The sequence below is a fragment of the Physeter macrocephalus genome, chromosome 7, assembly GCF_002837175.3.
Source record: "Physeter macrocephalus isolate SW-GA chromosome 7, ASM283717v5, whole genome shotgun sequence".
In the NCBI taxonomy this organism is placed as follows: Eukaryota; Metazoa; Chordata; class Mammalia; order Artiodactyla; family Physeteridae; genus Physeter; species Physeter macrocephalus.
The window spans coordinates 27,202,993-27,221,998 of record NC_041220.1 but is presented as its reverse complement, the minus strand read 5'-3'; the positions used below and the strand labels follow the sequence as shown (position 1 = coordinate 27,221,998).

Sequence of the window (19,006 nt, the reverse complement as noted above, 5' to 3'; positions counted from 1 at the left end):
TTGTATCCATACAAAAAAATCATATATATAAGATCATGCAATACATGTTATTTAGTACTTTGCTCTTTAAAACTAACCAGAGATAGCTGCAAATAATTGCAAACATATGAAGAGATACATCATTTTGAATTGCTATCAGGTATTCCAGGGTATGGATGTACCATAATTAGTCACTGTTTTACTATTGCTGCATAACAAATCACACTAAAACTTAGTGGTGTTAAACAATAGTAATCACTTATAATCGCATGGTTTCTGCTCAGGAATTTGGAAAGAGCTTGGCTGGGCATTTCTCTCTTGGTGTCTTTCATGCAGTTGTAGTCGTATGTCAGCTAGGCTGACTGGGACTGGAGGATCCACTTCTAAAGTGGTTCACTCATATGGCTGGCAGGTTGGTGCTAATTGCTGGCTGAGGCCTTGGTTTCTTTCTACATGGGCCTCTCCATGGGGCTTCTTCTTGTCATGGTAGCTGGCTTCCCACAGAAAGAATGATCCAACAGATGCAGGCAGAAGCTGCAGTGCCTGTTGTGAGCTGTCTGCAGGTAGTCACTTCTGACATATTCTATTTGTTGTACAAAGTCAGCCCTGATTCATTGTAGGAGGGGACTACGCAAGGCCGTGAATTACCAGTGATCATCCGAGGGGCTTGTCACCACAACCACCCTTCTACTGGTGGCTATTTAACTTGTTTCCAAGGAATGTTATTATACCTAGCATCTCTGTGCCCTGTCTTAAGTATTTCCCTGTAGTTTCAGAAGTGGAGTTACCAAATTACTTTTCACAAAGATTATTATACCTATTTAATTTCCAGATCAGTCTATGAGAGTATACATTCCCCTCACCAATACTTAGAGTTTGTAATTACTTTAATCTTTGCTAATCTGATAGACATTTTATAGGTAGATAGATAGAGTATCTATTTAATTATTAGTGAGATTGAACAATTTCCTTGTGTCTGTTGGTCCATTGCATTTCTCTTTTCTTTTTGCGAATGGCGTGTGTGTGGTGTATGTCTATTTCTCTATTAGTGTTGATTTTTTCTTATATTATTACTGAGATATTAGTTCTTCATTGTGAAATTTACAAGTGTTTTTTCTCACCTTGCTATTTGTATTTTTATTTTCTTTTAGTCTTGTAGATATTTTTGATGTTCATGTAGTCCTCTGTTTTTTTTTTTTCATCATATTTGGGTTTTTGAATTGCTTTGGAAGGTGAACCCTACCAAAAGATTATAAACATGTTCCTGTATATTTTTTCTAATACTCTTGTAAGTTTGTTGTTGTGATTATTAATTTATATAGTATTAAAATTAAATATTTAAGAATTTACTTTGGTATAAAGTTAATATCTAAACTTTTCATTTAATCATCCAGTGTTACAGTGCTGTATTTTGATCAATCCATCCTTCACTGTACATGTTAGTTTTCTACTCAATATCCATCCTCCTTAACCTTCTCCTGTTAGAACTCCAATTTTATTCGTCTCTCTACCCTGCAGAAAGTAGCCATGTGCTGCCACCTTCCCCAGCCCTTGGAAGTGAATCCTAATTGAGCCAAACCAATCATGGTGATTCCACTCCTCTCCTGATTGACTTAGGGATGGATATTTAATAAGAGCTTCAGGGAAGATGTGCTTGTTCTTAAAAAAGGGAACCAAGAGGGGAACAGTACTTGATTTCTTCCTCTGGAGAAGAAGTCTAGGAGAAATTAAGTTTGGGACAATGCTAGCTCACCCACATTGGAAGAACAAAAGGAAGATAGCACCTTGGTCCTAGATAGCATTTTTGAGCTTCTGAATTAACCTCTCCTGTGACTGTGTTAACTCAGGTATTTGAACTGTGTGAGGTGATAAATGTCCTCATCGTTTAAGCCTCTTTGAGTTAGATTTTATGTTACTTGCAGCCAAATGCATTCTGATACACCTGCAATGTGAAATGCAGTACCATACCATTTATTTAATATAGCTTTATACTAGATGTTAGTATCTGGAATTATCAGCCCTATTCTTCATCCCCATTTTTCTTTTTCACATTTTAACTCTTCCTACCCCACCCTTTTTTTCCAGAAAAAATTAATATTTCTATCTCTGCTTTCTTTTTGGCTTCATCTGTCAAATGTATTTTTACCATCTGCTTGTATTTAGAATATTTCTTAATCACTGTGTTAACACGCAGGTTTGTCTTTTTAAGATAATATGTAGTTACTTAGATTTTGAGAGTTTTTTTAAGTAACAGCTTTAATGAGATATAATTCACATACCATACAATTCACTGGTTTAAGATGTATACATTTTTATCACCCCCCAAAAGAAACCCTGTACTGATTAGTAGTCACTTCCCATCCTGCCCCCCAGGACTCAGCCCTAAGCAACTACCAATCCACTTTCTGTCTCTATGGATTTACCTACTTTGGACATTCATATAATAGAATCATATAGAACGTGGTCCTTTATGACTGACTTATTTCACTTATTTTCAGGGTTTATCAATGTTCTGCATACATCAGTGCTTCATTTCCTTTTATTGCCAAATACAGTAGTATTTGTATGCATATACCCCAATTTGTTTATCCATTTATGAGTTGCGAGACATTTGGGTTGTTTCCATCTTTGGGCTATTATGAATAATGCTGTTACAAACATCTGTGTACACATTTTTGTGTGGACATATGTTGTCATTTCTTGGATATAAACCTAAGGGTGGAATTGCTGGATCATATGGTAACTGCGTGTAATCATTTGAGGAACTGCAAGACAGTTTTCTAAAGTGGCTGAACCACTATACATTTCTACCAGCAGTGCTTTAAGGCTCCAGTGTCTCCACATGATTTGGGTTTTTTTTTTTGACTCTAAGAAAGAACCTGAGTTTTTATGTGTGTGCATTTTTTATCGTGGTAAATATACATAACAAAATTTACTGTTTTAATCATTTTAAAGTGTATAGTTCTCTGATATTTAGCATAATCACAATGTTGTGCAGGTGTCACCACCGTCCACCTCCAGAACTTTTTTATCTTCTCAAACTGAAACTCCGTATCCATTAAACACTAACTCCCCATTTCCTCCTCCCCCAGCCTCTGGCAGCTGCCGTTCTACTTTCTGTCTCTATGAATTTGTTTCCTCTAGGTACCTCATCTGAGTGGAATCATACAGTATTTGTTCTTTTGCCACTGGCTTATTTCACTAGCATAATATCTTCAAGAGAATCTGAGTTTTTTTAAGGTGGCATTTGGTACATGCATCTTTTATCATCTTATTTTATGCTGTCGATATATCATCCTGCCATGTCCTTATAAAATATTATTTCCTTTTTTCCCTCTCTGTAGAGGAAATCTCTAGATTTTGAAATCAGCACCCTACTTTTAATTCTCTTATTGTTCCCTTTTGTAGTTCTTTTTATGTTATATGTGTATATGTATAGTTACATATATGACATAAAGGGAACTGTGTTATGGTGAAGAGATAGTGGCCAATTTTCTCTTGCCCATATTTCTTTTATTTTATTTTTTTGGTATAATATAGGATTTTGGACAAAATTATTATTATTAAGTTATCTTTACATTATGTAAACATTACATTAGTGTTCAAAAGCATGGACTCTGGAATCTCACTGCTTGTTTGAATCACACCTCTGCCACTTGCCAGCTGTGTGACCTTGGTGAAGTTATTTAAACTTTCTGTATCTCAGTTGTTCCATTTGTCACATCAGGATAATAATATTACCTGCCTCATTGCTAGGATTAAATAGATTAATTTACTTAGTGCTCTTAGAGTAGTACCTGGCACATAATATGTGCTATATAAGAGTTTACTGTTATTATCATTAGCATTCTCCTTGAGGAATTATTGTTGGCATTTACATTTTATTTTATAAAAATTAATTTATTGTTTTTGGTTAACTGTGTGTTTGGTTGGTTTTTGGGTTTTGGTTTCTTCCTCACTGCTAGGATTTTTATTATGTCTTCTTTCTTGAAGTCTTATTGTCATGTTTAAGTTATATCTGTTTGTACTACTCTGAGTAGTTTTTTCAGGTGTGATCCGCTGTCTTGTTTACCACTATATTTTCAGTCCCTAGAACATCGTTTGGCGCATAATAGGTGTTCAATAAGGATTTGATAAATGAATGTGTGCGTGGAGTCCTTGAATATCTGTTAGGCTCTGGCAAAAGGGGGCCTTAGAGGGAAATTGCAAGGCAGGAAGAGGAAAAGGGGACTTGCTTCTTTCTGTTTGAACCCTGTTTGCTTCCCATCATCCCAGCAATGTTTCTTCACAGCAGCAGGTCCTAATTCTAGCAGGGCTGGAGTCCAGTATGCAGTTTCTCTGACTCTCAAGGTACAGTCGTCCCTCCGTACCTGCGGGGGATTGGTTTCAGGACCCCTCATGAGTACCAAAATGCAAGGATGCTCAAGTCCCATCTATAAAATGGCACAGCTCAGTGGGCCTTGCATATCCAGAGGTTCTGCATCCACGGATATGGAGGGCCGACTGTACCAACTCCTGCAGCCACACATCTGAAAAACCAGCACTGCTAGCCAGTTGGCACCCCCTCCTCGAGGTCTGTATGCCAGCCCCACAGGGCCCTTCCTCCAGAAACCCAGCACCAGCCCAGCAGCTCCCTCATAGAGATCTGAGTTCCAATGCCTCTCATGAACTTCTCAGTCTTAATTTGTCTCTTTGCTTTGTTCCCCAACCTTAGAACTGCACTTCTGGTACTTGTTCCCTCCATGATACCTTAGTATTCTCCTTGGCCTCTTCATTTCTCTAGTTAGCAAGTTGATTCCTCCTTAGGGAATTCTCTTAAAATACCCTGTGTGTCTCCTGACTCCACCCTGACTGAGATAGCTTATCTGTCTTACGAAATTATGTCACCTTTCTGAAGGTAGACTCTATCAATAACTATTCTCTATGTCAGGGATCAGCAACTGCAGCCTGCGGGCCAAATCGAGCCTGTGTCCTACTTTTGTAAGTAAAGTGTTACTCAAACATAATCACACCCATTCACTTTCATATTGTCTGTAACTGTCACTTTGCAAAGGCAGAGTTGAGTAGTCATGATAGAGACCACATGGTCCACACCACCTATAATGTTTGCTGTCTGGTCCTTTATAGAAAAAGTTTGCCAACCCCTATCCTACATCTATAGTTAGCAGAATTTTTCGTATTTAGTAGACATGCCAATAAAAAAATGTTAAGCGAGGGAATATATGGAGGAAAGAGCCAAAAAGGGAGATGGTAAAAAGAAAGAACAAGGAGGGGGCTTCCCTGGTGGCGCAGTGGTTGAGAGTCCGCCTGCCGATGCAGGGGACACTGGTTCGTGCCCCGGTCCGGGAGGATCCCACATGCCGCGGAGCGGCTGGGCCCGTGAGCCATGGCCGCTGAGCCTGCGCTTCCGGAGCCTGTGCTCCGCAACGGGAGAGGCCGCAGCGGTGAGAGGCCCGCGTACCGCAAAAGAAAAAGAAAAGAAAAAGAAGAAAGAAAGAACAAGGAGGAATATAGAAAAATTTACATTTTAATGGTGATAAAAATTTTATTTATTGAGGTCCAGATCAGATATGGGGGAAAAAAAGAAAGTTAAATTGGCAAAATTTTACCTTTCATTAATTTTCTGTTTAAAAATATAAGAAGTAATGTAAATAAATTTTGCTTAAAATATATTAACATTTTAATCAAACTGTTATAAAAAAACATTGAAATTATATCTACCATGTGTACTTGAATTTTTTTAAATCCATGAAATAAGTTAAAATATGGCAGTATCAGAATAATAACTTTTTAGAGTTGACTGAGAATTTTAAACAGGGCACAATAGAACTGAAGTAGACACATAAGTTGGTGTTTATGACTTTCGGGCAATGTAGTTGATTGTGAAGCCATTTGAGAGATGTTAACAGCTACACATACTTTGTAATGTACATTTAGTGACTGAGATCAGTAAACTTTTTATGTTCTGAAGAACTAGTTTACTGATAGTATTTATTGAATAATTTACTACATTTATAATTCTGTACATATCATGCCCCAAATCATATGCTGTAAAATCTTAGTATAACTTCCAGTACAGTGAAGCACTTTAAAAATACTCTGAAAATAACATTGAGTCTATCAGAAATAGTGGTTGAATTTGTCAAAAACATTCTATTAGTAAGGAGTTGAGTAGAATTTTAGTTTTACTTTTTGGTCATTACTGAGATTCATTATTGTACGTTTACCTAGAGAATAGATTATCCCAACCAGAGCTGCTTTCCCCCTCCTCTGAACTCCTGTGTGGATCTATTATAATAGTTTCTTGTTGTTGCTACAAAACATTACTGTACACTTAGTGGCTGAAAATAACACACAATTATTATCTTACAATTCTGAAGGTCAGAAGTCCAAAATGGGTCCAATGGATGAAAATCAAGGTGTCAGCAAGGTGCATTCTTTTTAGGAGCTCCTAAGGGAGAACTGTTCCTTGCTTTTTCCAGCTTTTAGAGGATGCCCACATCCCTTGACTTGTGGTTGCATCACTTAGCCTTTGCTTCCATCATCACATCTCCTTTACTGTCTCTCTTATAATGACTCTGTGATTATATTGGGCCCACCCAGGTAATCTAGGATAATCTTCCCATCCCCAAATCTTTAACTTAATAACATCTGCACAGTCCCTTTGCCATTGTAAGTTAATGTATTCAGGGGATTTGGGGAGGAACATGGACATCTCTGGGGGCCTATTATTCTGCCTACCACATCTTTCTTCTTTTATTTAGAATCATTGAATGTCAGAGCTGAAAAGGACATTGCATGAAAACTTGTCCAATCCCTTTACTTTACACATGAAGAAGCTGAATGAAACCAGAGGCTGTTTGTCTGCCTCTAAGCACTCTTTAGGTGTGAAACAGGCCTAATTTATGTTTTGTATGCCTAACTATATTTACAATAATACCTTGAACATTTTAAGTACTCAGTAACTATTTATTGCCTGAATGATTAAAAGGTTAGTGATAGAAACCAGATATATCTGGTCTCTGACTCATTTATTTTGTTAGTGCTAATAGAAGTTTATAAAAAGCCACTGACTGACAGTACCATAAAGGGTAGAGATTCATTTATTCTTATATTTTGTAATTAAAAGGAGGAAATTATTCCTACTTAAAAATAACTACCTTTTTTAGTATTCCATTTCTCTGTCTCTTGTCTCTTGTTTTTCTAGAGTAACTCATGGAATCCGGATTTAGTTTCTTTGATAGTCATTGCCATTGGGCTGGGTTGATGAGATAAACCTGTATTTTCTGTAATGCATATTTTTCATCTGTGTCCAATATTTAGGACAATTTAAAAATCAGTATTTATCTTTAAAAAACTATATCATAACTTTAGGAAAAATTTTAGAAATTTAGGTTTATTTTTTTACTTATAATTTTTCTTCCCTTGTTAAGGAAGGACAGTTTGAACTCTTGGTTAAAATAAAATGAAAAAAAAATTTTTTTAATTAATTAATTAATTTTTGGCTTCGTTGGGTCTTTGTTGCTGCACACGGGCTTTCTCTAGCTGCGGCAAGCAGGGGCTTACTCTTCGTTGCGGTGTGCGGGTTTCTCATTGCGGTGGCTTCTCTTGTTGCAGAGTGCAGGCTCTAGGCGCGTGGGCTTCAGTAGTTGTGGCACATGGGCTCAGTAGTTGTGGCTCGCGGGCTCTAGAGCGCAGGCTCAGTAGTTGTGGTGCACGGGCTTAGTTGCTCCGTGGCGTATGTGATCTTCCCGGACCAGGGCTCGAACCCATGTCCCCTGCATTGGCAGGCAGATTCTTAACCACTGCGCCACCAGGGAAGTCCCAATAAAATGAAAAATGTTTTAAAGTTTATCTGGCATTTCTTTTTGAAAAACATTTAAACCTAGATTTTAGGTTTAGATTGTCATTCAGGTAGATAAATCACTTACTATTTTCCAAGAAAAAAAGCTTTGTCTGATACTTGTGCAATGACTGATTTTCTTTTGTTAATATTCTTGTAGTTTATATAGAATCTGATTTATTGGTATGTGAGTTTGGATATATTAGGCATGGTTCTTGAAATAAAATATACCAGAAGCATTATGTGCTAAACATTTAGTCTTTTCTTACCTGTATCAGCATGGTTTTTCGTTGGCCCTATACATTTATACATGTCTAAATCTTATACACGTTTCTACAAATACTAAGATTGCAAATAATTCTATTTTTATTTTGTCTACAAGGATGGTACATGTAAAGTGCTTAGCAACTGTAAAGATGGACCATGGTAAAAGTGCCCAATATTGATAATGTTTATTATGTTGTCATGCTGTCAGTGAGAAAAATGTTAATTATAAGTCAACTTTAGAATACATTCATTATAATAAATTATATTCATTGGGTGAAAACATAATCTGACTTTTCTTTTCTTGACAGCAACTTGAATTGGTGGAACCAAGTGGCTGGATTCACGTTCCTTTAACTGATAATCATAAGAAGCCAACTCGCACATTCATGATACAGATTGCTGTTCTAGCCAATCATCAGAATGGTAGAGATACCCACATGAGACAAATTAAAATATACACACCCGTGGAAGAGAGCTCCATTGGTAAATTTCCTAGATGTACAACTATTGATTTCATGATGTATCGCTCAATAAGGTGACCTTGAAATAGAACAAAAGTCATTAAACATATCTTTATCTTGTCAGTAAATATTAAATCTGGTATCTTTATTGAAAAATGGATCAATTATTTTGCAATTTTTTATGCATTGAAAAGTATTTTATTGTAACTTTAATAAAAACCTTTTGGGTCATACTATGTTTATATTCTTTAACATATAATAAAACTCACATATTTTATAATTATTAAAATGAATTTGAGCCAATCTTTAAATTTTTCCTTATATCAAAAGAAAACCAGTTGAACTGAAAATTTTTAAGATATACACAATTTTTTACTAACTAGGTAATTATTTCATATGTGATCATGCATTACAGTAATGATTTACTGCATGTTTGGGAACAAAACTATGTTTTACCAATAGATACTATCTTTAACAGGCCAGAATTATTATTTTTTTCTGTCCAGAAGCTTCTTCTATTAATACTAGGCCTTTTTAAAAACTGTGTCAAAATAAGCTTAGCATTCAGTGTATGATGAGAACCATTCTGATTTGGGGAATGTAATTAATTGTGTCATAATTATTGTACTCCCATGAAATATTTTTAACCCTAGGGTTGTCTATATCCTGATATTATGTCAGCGATTGCCAGTATAATCTGCTGTTTATCCTAATTCTAATGCTGTTTATAGAATAGTTAGTTTCAAATTTGTGTCTGACACTGAAGCATTCCCTAAGGGATAATGTAGCTCACGAAAATTTTAAAAATATATGAAATTGTTCTTTACATATAAAAATATTTTAAAGTCCCTTAAATGAGTTTTCTTTCCATGGTTTAACATGAGTCGATTTGATTCTGTATATCTCCCCCGGTACCATCCGCTACCCCATATCCTTACTTTGGGGGAGGCAGAGCTTCTCCATATTGGCTCTTTATTTTTCTTTCTGTGGTTGTGCCTCATGGCTTGTGGGATCTTACTTCTCCGACCAGGGATCGAACCCAGGCCCTTGGCAGTGAGAGCATGGAGTCCTAACCACTGGACTGCCAGGGAATTCCCACCCCATATTGGCTCTTGTTTGGGAAGGATTCCTCAGAAGTTCTTGCATTACTGGGTAGACCGAAGTCTTAGATTAGCAAAGTTTAGGAAATAATTATGTGTTTGATTTATTCTGGCAGAGTACTAATTTACATGGATGCTATAAAAAATGAAGGTTTCATTTTTTTCACTCAGCAGAATCTCAGCTCTTTTTTCTATGAGTTCCACAAAGAGTTTGTCATTTTCATTCTGTTGTCTTTAAAGTAAGAAGCATGGTAAGTGACTGTATGATCACCAAAAAGTTTATAACCAAAACTCATTTGATATCAGTGAATTACTCCCAAGCATAGATGTCAGATGCTGGGAAGGGTAGAAGAAAAACAGATGGATAGGAATTAAAAGAAAAGGAGAGAATCAAGAAAATAAGAAGAGCAATATATACTTGGCACTGTATTGATATTCTGCGTTAGTCTGATAAGGAAAACATTCATGTAAACAACAGGGTCTTAGTCTAAGAGGCAGAGAAATCTAATAAAAAGTACAGGAAGTTTTATTAGTAATAATGTTACTACTTGCTAACTGCTTTTTTAAAAATTTGCTTAAAAGAAAAAAGGAGGAGGACTAATTATCATTTACCTGATCCAGTCTGTTATTTCCTACTATTAATAGTTTGTGAAAAAAACTCCTAAAATTAGGAAGAATTAAGAAGAATGGTGGGAAAATCAGTATGTTTTCTAGTTCTACTCCCTTTCCCTGTTTTTCATAAGCCAGCTGAGCACCTCATTAGGCGTGGGAAAACTTGGTAGCCCAGGATTATGGAGGTAATGCTTCCCCTTATTTTAAGGATTATCTGAAGTTCTGATAGACCATGTATTACATTAACAACACATAATTATCTGAAGCAGTTTCATTTCTCTTTTGAAAGAGCAAATTATATAGCCAACAAAAGATTTGTATCTAGAATATATAAAGAACTCTTCTTATCACTTAACAGGAAGAAGACAAACAATCCCATTAAAGTGAGCAAAAGATTTAAACAATCATTTCATCAAAGAAGACATATGATTGGCAAATAAGCATATGAAAAGATGCTCACCTTCATTGGATGTTAGTGAAATGCAAATTAAAATCATAATGAGATACCATTTCACAGCCACTAGAATGACTGTGGTTAAAATGACAATGGGGAGGGGGAAGGGTAAGCTGGGACGAAGTGAGAGAGTGGCATGGACGTATATACACTACCAAATGTAAAATAGATAGCTCGTGGGAAGCAGCCGCATAGCACAGGGAGATCGGCTCGGTGCTTTGTGTCCACCTAGAGGGGTGGGAGGGAGATGCAAGAGGGAAGGGATATGGGGATATATGTATACATTTAGCTGAGTCACTTTGTGATACAGCAGAAACTAACCCACCATTGTAAAACAATAAAGATGTTAAAAAAAAAAAAAGACAATTGCGTGTGTTAGCAAAGATATGGAGGAAATGGACCTCATGTCAGACTACTGATGAGGATGTAATTAGTGTATAACCACTTTGGAAAACAGTTTGGTAATTTCTTAAAAAGTTAAACATATACCTGTGTATGGGTATTTACCCAAGAGAAAAGAAAGCGTATGTCCATACAAAGACTTGCACATGAATGTTCATAGCAGCTTTATTTGTAGTACCTAAAAATTGGAAACAATGTAAATGTTGATCAACAGGAGAAGGTATAAACAAATTGTGGTAAATCCATATAATAGGATACTACTCAGCGATAAAAATAAATGAACAGTTAATACATGCAACAACATGGATACATTTACAAAATAATTATGTTGAAAGAAAGAAACCACAAAAAAGAGTATATAGTGTATGATTCTATTTTTTTAAAAAAATTCTAGAAAGTACAAACTCATCAAGCGATAGAAAGCGTATTAGTGGTTGCATAGGATGGGGAGCAGACAGAAGCAACAAGGCATGAATTATTTGGGGGGGGTGACGGGAATATTCATTATCCTGACTGTGGTACTGGTTTCACAGCTATATACATATGCCAAAATTTATCAAATCATACATATGTGCAGTTTATTGCATGTCAATCATACCTTGATAAAGCTGATTTAAAAATAGCTTATTCTACCTGTTTCACATAGGAATCACCCAAAGAGGCTAGATTTGACATAGTTATATTTCTTACTGTATAGGATCTGAGAGTAAAAAACTAACATTGAAAAGCCATTTTAACAGTTAATAAAACAATGACAGCAAATTCACGGATTCATCTGTAATCAGTATACTTTTTGAGTATTGATCAAACTGCAGTTATAAGATTTAAATATTTAAATTATACATGTAATTGAAGTATTAGACACTTTAAAAATCAGCTTATTACCTGAGGAAATACTGTCACAAGGAACTCTGTATAAAACTGTGGAATTTTAAAATACAGCAGTTCACTGAAGGCTAGTAAATACCCAACTCTAAAAAGACTAATAGATATTGAATGTTGAATTAGACATAATAAGGAAACCAAAGTAAATCTGATGCAGACTTTGCTTTCCAGTTGCTTGTAGTCTACTAGGGGAAATAATAGGTCTCCGATAACCAGATCAGAAATTAGACTGGTAAGATCTCTAACTGGTGGACGGAAAAGGGAGAGTTACTTCCTATTCAGAAGTTAGGGGTGAAGCTAAAGGAAGGCATTGTGGAGGAGGTGGAATTTTAGAAAGAAAGACTATTTGTAATATCAGCTAGTTATTCACTTTTAAGCCTATTCCCGAATCCAAACTATCATTGTTTTTACATGAATAACAACAATTAATTTGAAACAGATGATTTGTATGTTAGGAATCCAGGGATGTTTTGTACATTTGCTCTCATTTGAAAGGTTCCAGCAATTAAAACACAGACCAATCTTGAAAAGTAATTTTAGACACCATCCGTTCTGTTCTTTTAGCCATTATGACTACTAGTTTAGTACAGATTAATACACTACAGTATAAATTTTTATGAGTATAAAATTTTATAACTCAAATACAAATATTTGATGTTTCTAGTGTTTTAGAAAATTTCACTTTAAATTCTTAATAAAATGTTGGCTTATTATATGTCATTTTAAATTGAATTCTTGGTTCAATTACCTTTTAAAAATGATAAAAGTTGCAAAATACGTTAAAGCATTAGGGAAAATAGTACTTTGTAGTTGTGGTTATTTGGAGACACTTTTGCTTTGTGGAGCTTTTAAACCAAGTTAATCTTCTTTTGCCCACATTGTTTTGACTTTCCCCAATTCTACTATGACTCCCTAGAGTATGGTGTTTGGAAGTGTTTGCTGTACAAGGCTGTTTACCAGCCATCTACACGGAAGTTCTCTGTGCTTCATGATCTGCCATTTAGTTGGGCCTGCTTCTGTGCAATGGTGTCTGGAAAGCGTTAGAGAGAGGGAGACAAAAAAGGAAAAAGCCTCAGGGATTGGTTTATTAATTATCCATGATAATGATTTATTCTATTAACAGGACATATCTTAAGGCTAATTAATTACAACTCCCTCCCACTGTAAATCTAAGAAAATGTCTATAACCCATGGCAATTTTGTACGAAAAGTTGAAATTATTTTTTAGTAATACTAACCAGTCTGTGTTTCAGTTTTATGTGAAAGTACCCTCCCTTTTTTCTATGGCTTATCCTGCCACCATTGTTTGTCCTCTCTTGTCCCTTCTGGTTAAAAGAATCAATTGACTATTTTGCCAACATAAGCAAAATTACAATTACACCAACTTAAAGGTATTCTATCTGCTTATGAAATCTTTTTCTGAGTGAATTGGTATTTCAGGAAATGGTATTTCATTCACATCATGTATAATTGAAGCTCTAGTATTTACCAACTCAGTTGTTTTAATTACTGCATTTGTGGCTGTAAGCTTTCCACTGATGCAGTTCAATGGTGACCATAAGATGTTTTTCCGCTATGTATTTGCTTTTCCGGTGTTGAGAGCAAATTACGATTCTCTCCCTGTGGTCCTAGAAATAACTCCCCCAACTGTTTATATAGACTTTATTCTGAGACTAGCTCTCCTCTGTACCCTGGCATTCATCTATAGCTGGAGATCCAGATTTTAACAGATCATTTCCTGTTATTACTATAGCAGTATCAAAATACTGATCACTTACCAAGAAGCAAGTATCCAAAAACACTGAAGTAGAGAGTTCAGCCAGCTGTTTGTTTTTCAACTGTTAAAATTTATAAGAATCACATGTTAAGTGAATATGGAGACATAATGAAATAGAGGGTAGGCTCAGTAAAAGGAGGATGATAACAAGCCATCCAGCTATTAAGTTATAACACACTCAGGTGTCTACCAAGACAAAGGAAAGGAATTTTACTATTTATCTTGAAACAGTGCTTATTTTTAAGGTAGCATTCAGTAACTGATAGGAGATGCAAGGAAGTCCTTATCATGAAATTCAGAAGTCTTCTTTCATTTTTCTCCATCATCCATGCTGTTTAGAACAAAATTCATCATTTCTTTCTTGAAATGTTCAGCTGTTAGATTGGTATTTGGGTGTAATTTTGACTCTTCTCCTTCATCTTTACATACTGAGTAACTGTAAGCCCTGCAGATTGTTTTTCCACATTAATTATCACTTTTGGTTTCACCCCATTCACATCATTCTAGGTCAGTTCAGCCTTACCAGAAAAGAAGCGACACCGGCTAAAACTTTCTAATGTTGCAAACTGGAATAGATGCTAACCGCCCTGTAAGTTCTTTAATACACATGCACATTTCCAGAGGTAAGAAATGAATATCACGCTAAATGAGAAGCTCCAGTGCTCTCTTACCCTGTCCAACTAGTTCCAAGCCAGTCTACTAGACCCACTCTTACTCCTGATTCTAGTTCTGAATCCCTTAGCTGCTGGTAGCTACTTCTTGTTTGTTCTCTCTTGGCCCTTTGGAATTTCATGATAAGGACTATTTTTGTAGCTCCAAACTTGTCTCCCCTCAGTGTTGTTGCCTTAGGCCACGTTGGGTAAGTTTTCTTCATTTTGATCAACTGAATAGTACTCTCTGTCCTGTACTATCTCTAATAACATAGCTGATCATGATAGTAACACTGTGCCAATGAAGAAAGATAAATACAGTTTGGCATATGACCTTTATTAAGGCTGGAAAGCATGCAATACGTTTTATAAAGATGTATTTAGAGGGGAGTAATCCACATGTCATTTTGTCATTATTAAGGACACTTGATTACTCATCCCTATTAAATAAAGAAGTTGACGACTCTACAATGCTGTGATCAGTTGTACTGCATATAGTCTCCAGGAGAAAAATATTGCATGTTTTTTCAAACAAGCAACCTATACGATTGAATGCCTTATATCCTGTGTAGAATACAAATAAGTAGAAAACATGTTTCCTATTCAGAAAGGATTTACAGTCTAGCTGATGATAGCTAGGAACACAGAGACATTCACACATACTTAACAAAAGGTAATATTGACTGAAACAGATAAGTATTATTTTAATAAGGACAAATATCACCAATGCCCAGGGTAGTCAGTAAGGTTCTTATGGAAGAGAGAGAAATTCATGTACATAGGGGTATCTGAAGAGGCCTTCTTCTTAGGTTATGTACAAGTTGAGAAATAGTGAAGATGAAGGTCAAAGTATCACCTTCTTTTCTAATAGACAACAGATTGAGGGATGTGTTTTTAAGTCTTAGCTAATTTGGGCTTTTCTAATAATGAATCATTAAGATTCATGTCATAGCTGGTTGCACTGAATGGGTCGGGGAGCTCCCTAGAAGGAGAATGGAACTGAGCCATATAGCTTCAATTATTCTTCCTATATTTACAAATCAAACGTTTACCTCCTTGGGGATGGAGTAAAGGGGTGGAGAGAGGCTCCGAGTAAAGGAACTGAGTTTCCTTTTAGTTGGGAATCATCAGGAGTGGGGAAGAAGTGTTCCAAAATTTACACTCTGGTTCCAGAACAATGTGTAGATTTAGGTGGGGAGAGATAAAATGGGAGAGCATTTTAGTCATGGAAAGCTGTACACATTTGTGAAGGAATGAGGAGGTTATATTCAGACTACAGTAAGCAGGGTGTTAACTTTAGTAACTATGTAACATCAAGTTACAAGATGGAAGAAAGGTAGGGCAGGCTGGGGTCAAAGTTTAATCTTACCCTGTTACGTATAGGGTAACTATAGTTTTATACCCATACCCTTATATTCCTCTTATATTTAATGCTATATTAAAACTTTGGAGGACAAAAGATGCAATGTGGGCAGCCTAACACCCACCACCATTATAAGTTGTGAAGGAGACTATGGAATTAAAAACTATTTTTTGAAACTAGTTTTGTGTAAGTCAAAATATTTAGTTAATATTTGTCTTACATAATTAAGATTGGACCTTGGAGAAGACTATCAGAAGTTTGCCTGGATAAACAGTTGGGTGGAAGTCTGTGCTTTTCCAAAGGGCATTCCTCAGAGGATGATGCTTGTGGAATCATGGAAATATCCACCCAATTTGGATCCACTGTTCCAGGTTCCCTCCTTCCATTCCAGAGGTTTAGATAATAAAGGAAATTCTTAGAAAAATCCACTTGTAAGCAAGACCATCAGAAATCATACATACATAGCCCCAAATAAGGCTCTCAAGTGGCCATTATAAAAAATTTGAGTTCTTGGAATATGGCGTGTTATGTGTTTAAACAAAATCATTAGCAGAAATACAACTTGATTCCTTTGGGTCCAATTTGTGCTTGTCTTACATCTAATTACTTTTGGATTCAAAAATAAGAAAGACTTCTTTTAGAAATGAAGTCCTTGAAACAGTATTAATTCATACTGTAATCCCTTTTAAAGATATGTTAACTGAATCATGAAATATACTAATGATATGAAGAAACAATATAGTGTAAGCACAGTTTCTTGTTTTAAATAATAGTAACCATTTTGCATATGCTTTTTGTGTAGCTAGTGAATATAATAAGAGGAAATATTATTTTAATGGAAAGGTCCTGTGTGTGAAATTTTCTATTATTTGCAAGCCAAAAGGAAGTGACTCAGTAATATGGGAATTATATGACCACTTGAATCCTATCTATGTAATCTTTGGCCAATTTTATCAGCCTTTTTCTTTTTAATTGTGTGTGTGTGTGTGTGTGTGTGTGTGTGTGTGTGTGTGTGTAGCATAACGTATATGCAGTGAAATGCACCAAACACTAGCTCAATGAGTAAGGTCAAAGTGGACATCCATGTCCATGCCAACGGGTAACATACCTTCTTGGAAGCCCTCTTCATGTCCCATCTCAACCACTATTCCCTTCCTCCTTTCCAAGATTACCCTCTACCCCTAATCAAAGGGTGTAGCTAAGTTTTACCTATGTTTAATGTATAGTAATATACATTATATCCATATGTATATACAAATGTGCAATATATTTTCTTTTGTATTGGTTTCCTTTTACTCAGCATGATTTTTGTAATATATATTTACTGTAGCATGTAGCTATAGTCTGTTCATTTTTACTGCTTTATATCTAGTATTCTATTGTAGGAATATACCATAATTTATTCACTCTACTGATGTTGGTTATTGTATTTTCCCATTTGAAGCTATTACAAAATAATGCTGTTATGAAATTCTAGTACCTGTCTTTTGACTCATATCGTATGTGCATTTCCATTAGATATGTATATAGGAGCCATGTAGTACCTTGCACAGAGGGTATACTTATGCCCATTGTTTGTAGATGATGCCTGATCATTTTCCAAAGTGTATGTATCCATTCACAGGTCAACAGCAGGGAATAAGAGACCTGCTGCTCCGTATACTCACCAATCTTTAGTATGGTTGATCTTTTAAATTTTAGCCACTTTGGTGAATGTAGTGTTACCTTATTGTAGTTGTAATTTTCTGTTCCCTAATAACTAATGAGGTCAAGCCACTTTTCATATGTTTGTTGTCAATTTGGATAGCCTCTTTTGTGAAGTATTCTGGTCTTTTGCTCATTTAAAAAATTTGTCTTTATTTTCCTTATTGATCTATAAAAGTGCTTCACATATTCTGGTTATAAATGCTATGACAGTTATAAATGTTGTAACAATTTTCCCCTACTCTGTGGTTTGCCTTTTCATTCTCTTAAAGATGGGATCTCTTAATGAACAGAAATTATTTTTAATGTAAACCAATTTAATAATCTTTTCCATGATGTTAAGTGTTTTTTGGTGCAGTAAGAAGTCTTTTGCAACCTGAGCATTATGAAGATATCCTCTTACACTATCTTCTAAAAGCTTTATTTGCTTTGTTGTAGATTTAGATCTGCAGTCCACCTTAGATGATAGGACTTATATTTCAATTTTTTTCTTCCCTACATGGATATCCAGTCGACCCAGCACCATTCACTGAAGACTATAATTTCCCGTTGCTCTACAATGTCACCTTTATTTCAAATCAAGTGTCTATATGTGTATGGTATGTTTTTTAGCTCTCTGTGCTATCCAGTTTATCTATTCTTGCATCAAAACCATACTGTCTTTATTACTGTTGATTTGTAATACATTTTTTAACATCTTTATTGGAGTATAATTGCTTTACAATGGTGTGTTAGATTCTGCTTTATAACAAAGTGAATCAGCTATATATATACATATATCCCCATATCTCCTCCCTCTTGCATCTCCCTCCCACCCTCCCTATCCCACCCCTCTAGGTGGTCACAAAGCACCGAGCTGATCACCCTGTGCTATGCAGCTGCTTCCCACTAGCTATCTATTTTACATTTGGTAGTGTATATATGTCCATGCCACTCTCTCACTTCGTCCCAGCTTACCCTTCCCCCTCCCTGTGTCCTCAAGTCCTTTCTCTATGTCTGCGTCTTTATTCCTGTCCTGCCCCTAGGTTCTTCAGAAGCTTTTTTTTTTTTTTAATTAAGATTCCATATATATGTGTTAACATATGGTTTTTGTTTTCCTCTTTCTGACTTACTTCACCCTGTATGACACACTCTAGGTCCATCCACCTCACTACAAATAACTCAATTTCGTTTCTTTTTATGGCTGAGTAATATTCGATTGTATATATGTGCCACATCTTTATCCATTCATCTGTCGATGGACACTTAGGTTGCTTCCATGTCCTGACTATTGTAAATAGAGCTGCAATGAATATTGTCGTACATGACTCTGAATTATGGTTTTCTCAGGGTTTATGCCCAGTACAGGGATTGCTGGGTCATATGGTAGTTCTATTTTTAGTTTTTTAAGGAACCTCCATACTGTTCTCCATAGTGGCTGTATCAATTTACAGTCCCACCAACAGTGCAAGAGGGTTCCCTTTTCTCCACACCCTCTCCAGCATTTATTGTTTGTAGATTTTTTTGATG

At 35.8% G+C, this 19,006-nt stretch overlaps 1 protein-coding gene across 1 annotated transcript in view; it reads left to right on the top strand.

Annotated features, from left to right (window-relative positions):
* Nucleotides 1–8,763, top strand: part of ANAPC10 (anaphase promoting complex subunit 10) — a 75,816-nt gene extending 67,053 nt beyond the window's left edge. Inside the window, exon 5 of the mRNA XM_007127401.4 lies at nucleotides 8,398–8,763. Coding sequence (XP_007127463.1) covers nucleotides 8,398–8,628 — 231 coding nt within the window. The 3' untranslated portion in view covers nucleotides 8,629–8,763. The remainder of the gene's footprint in view (nucleotides 1–8,397) is intronic.
* The last annotated feature ends 10,243 nt before the right edge of the window (nucleotides 8,764–19,006 follow it).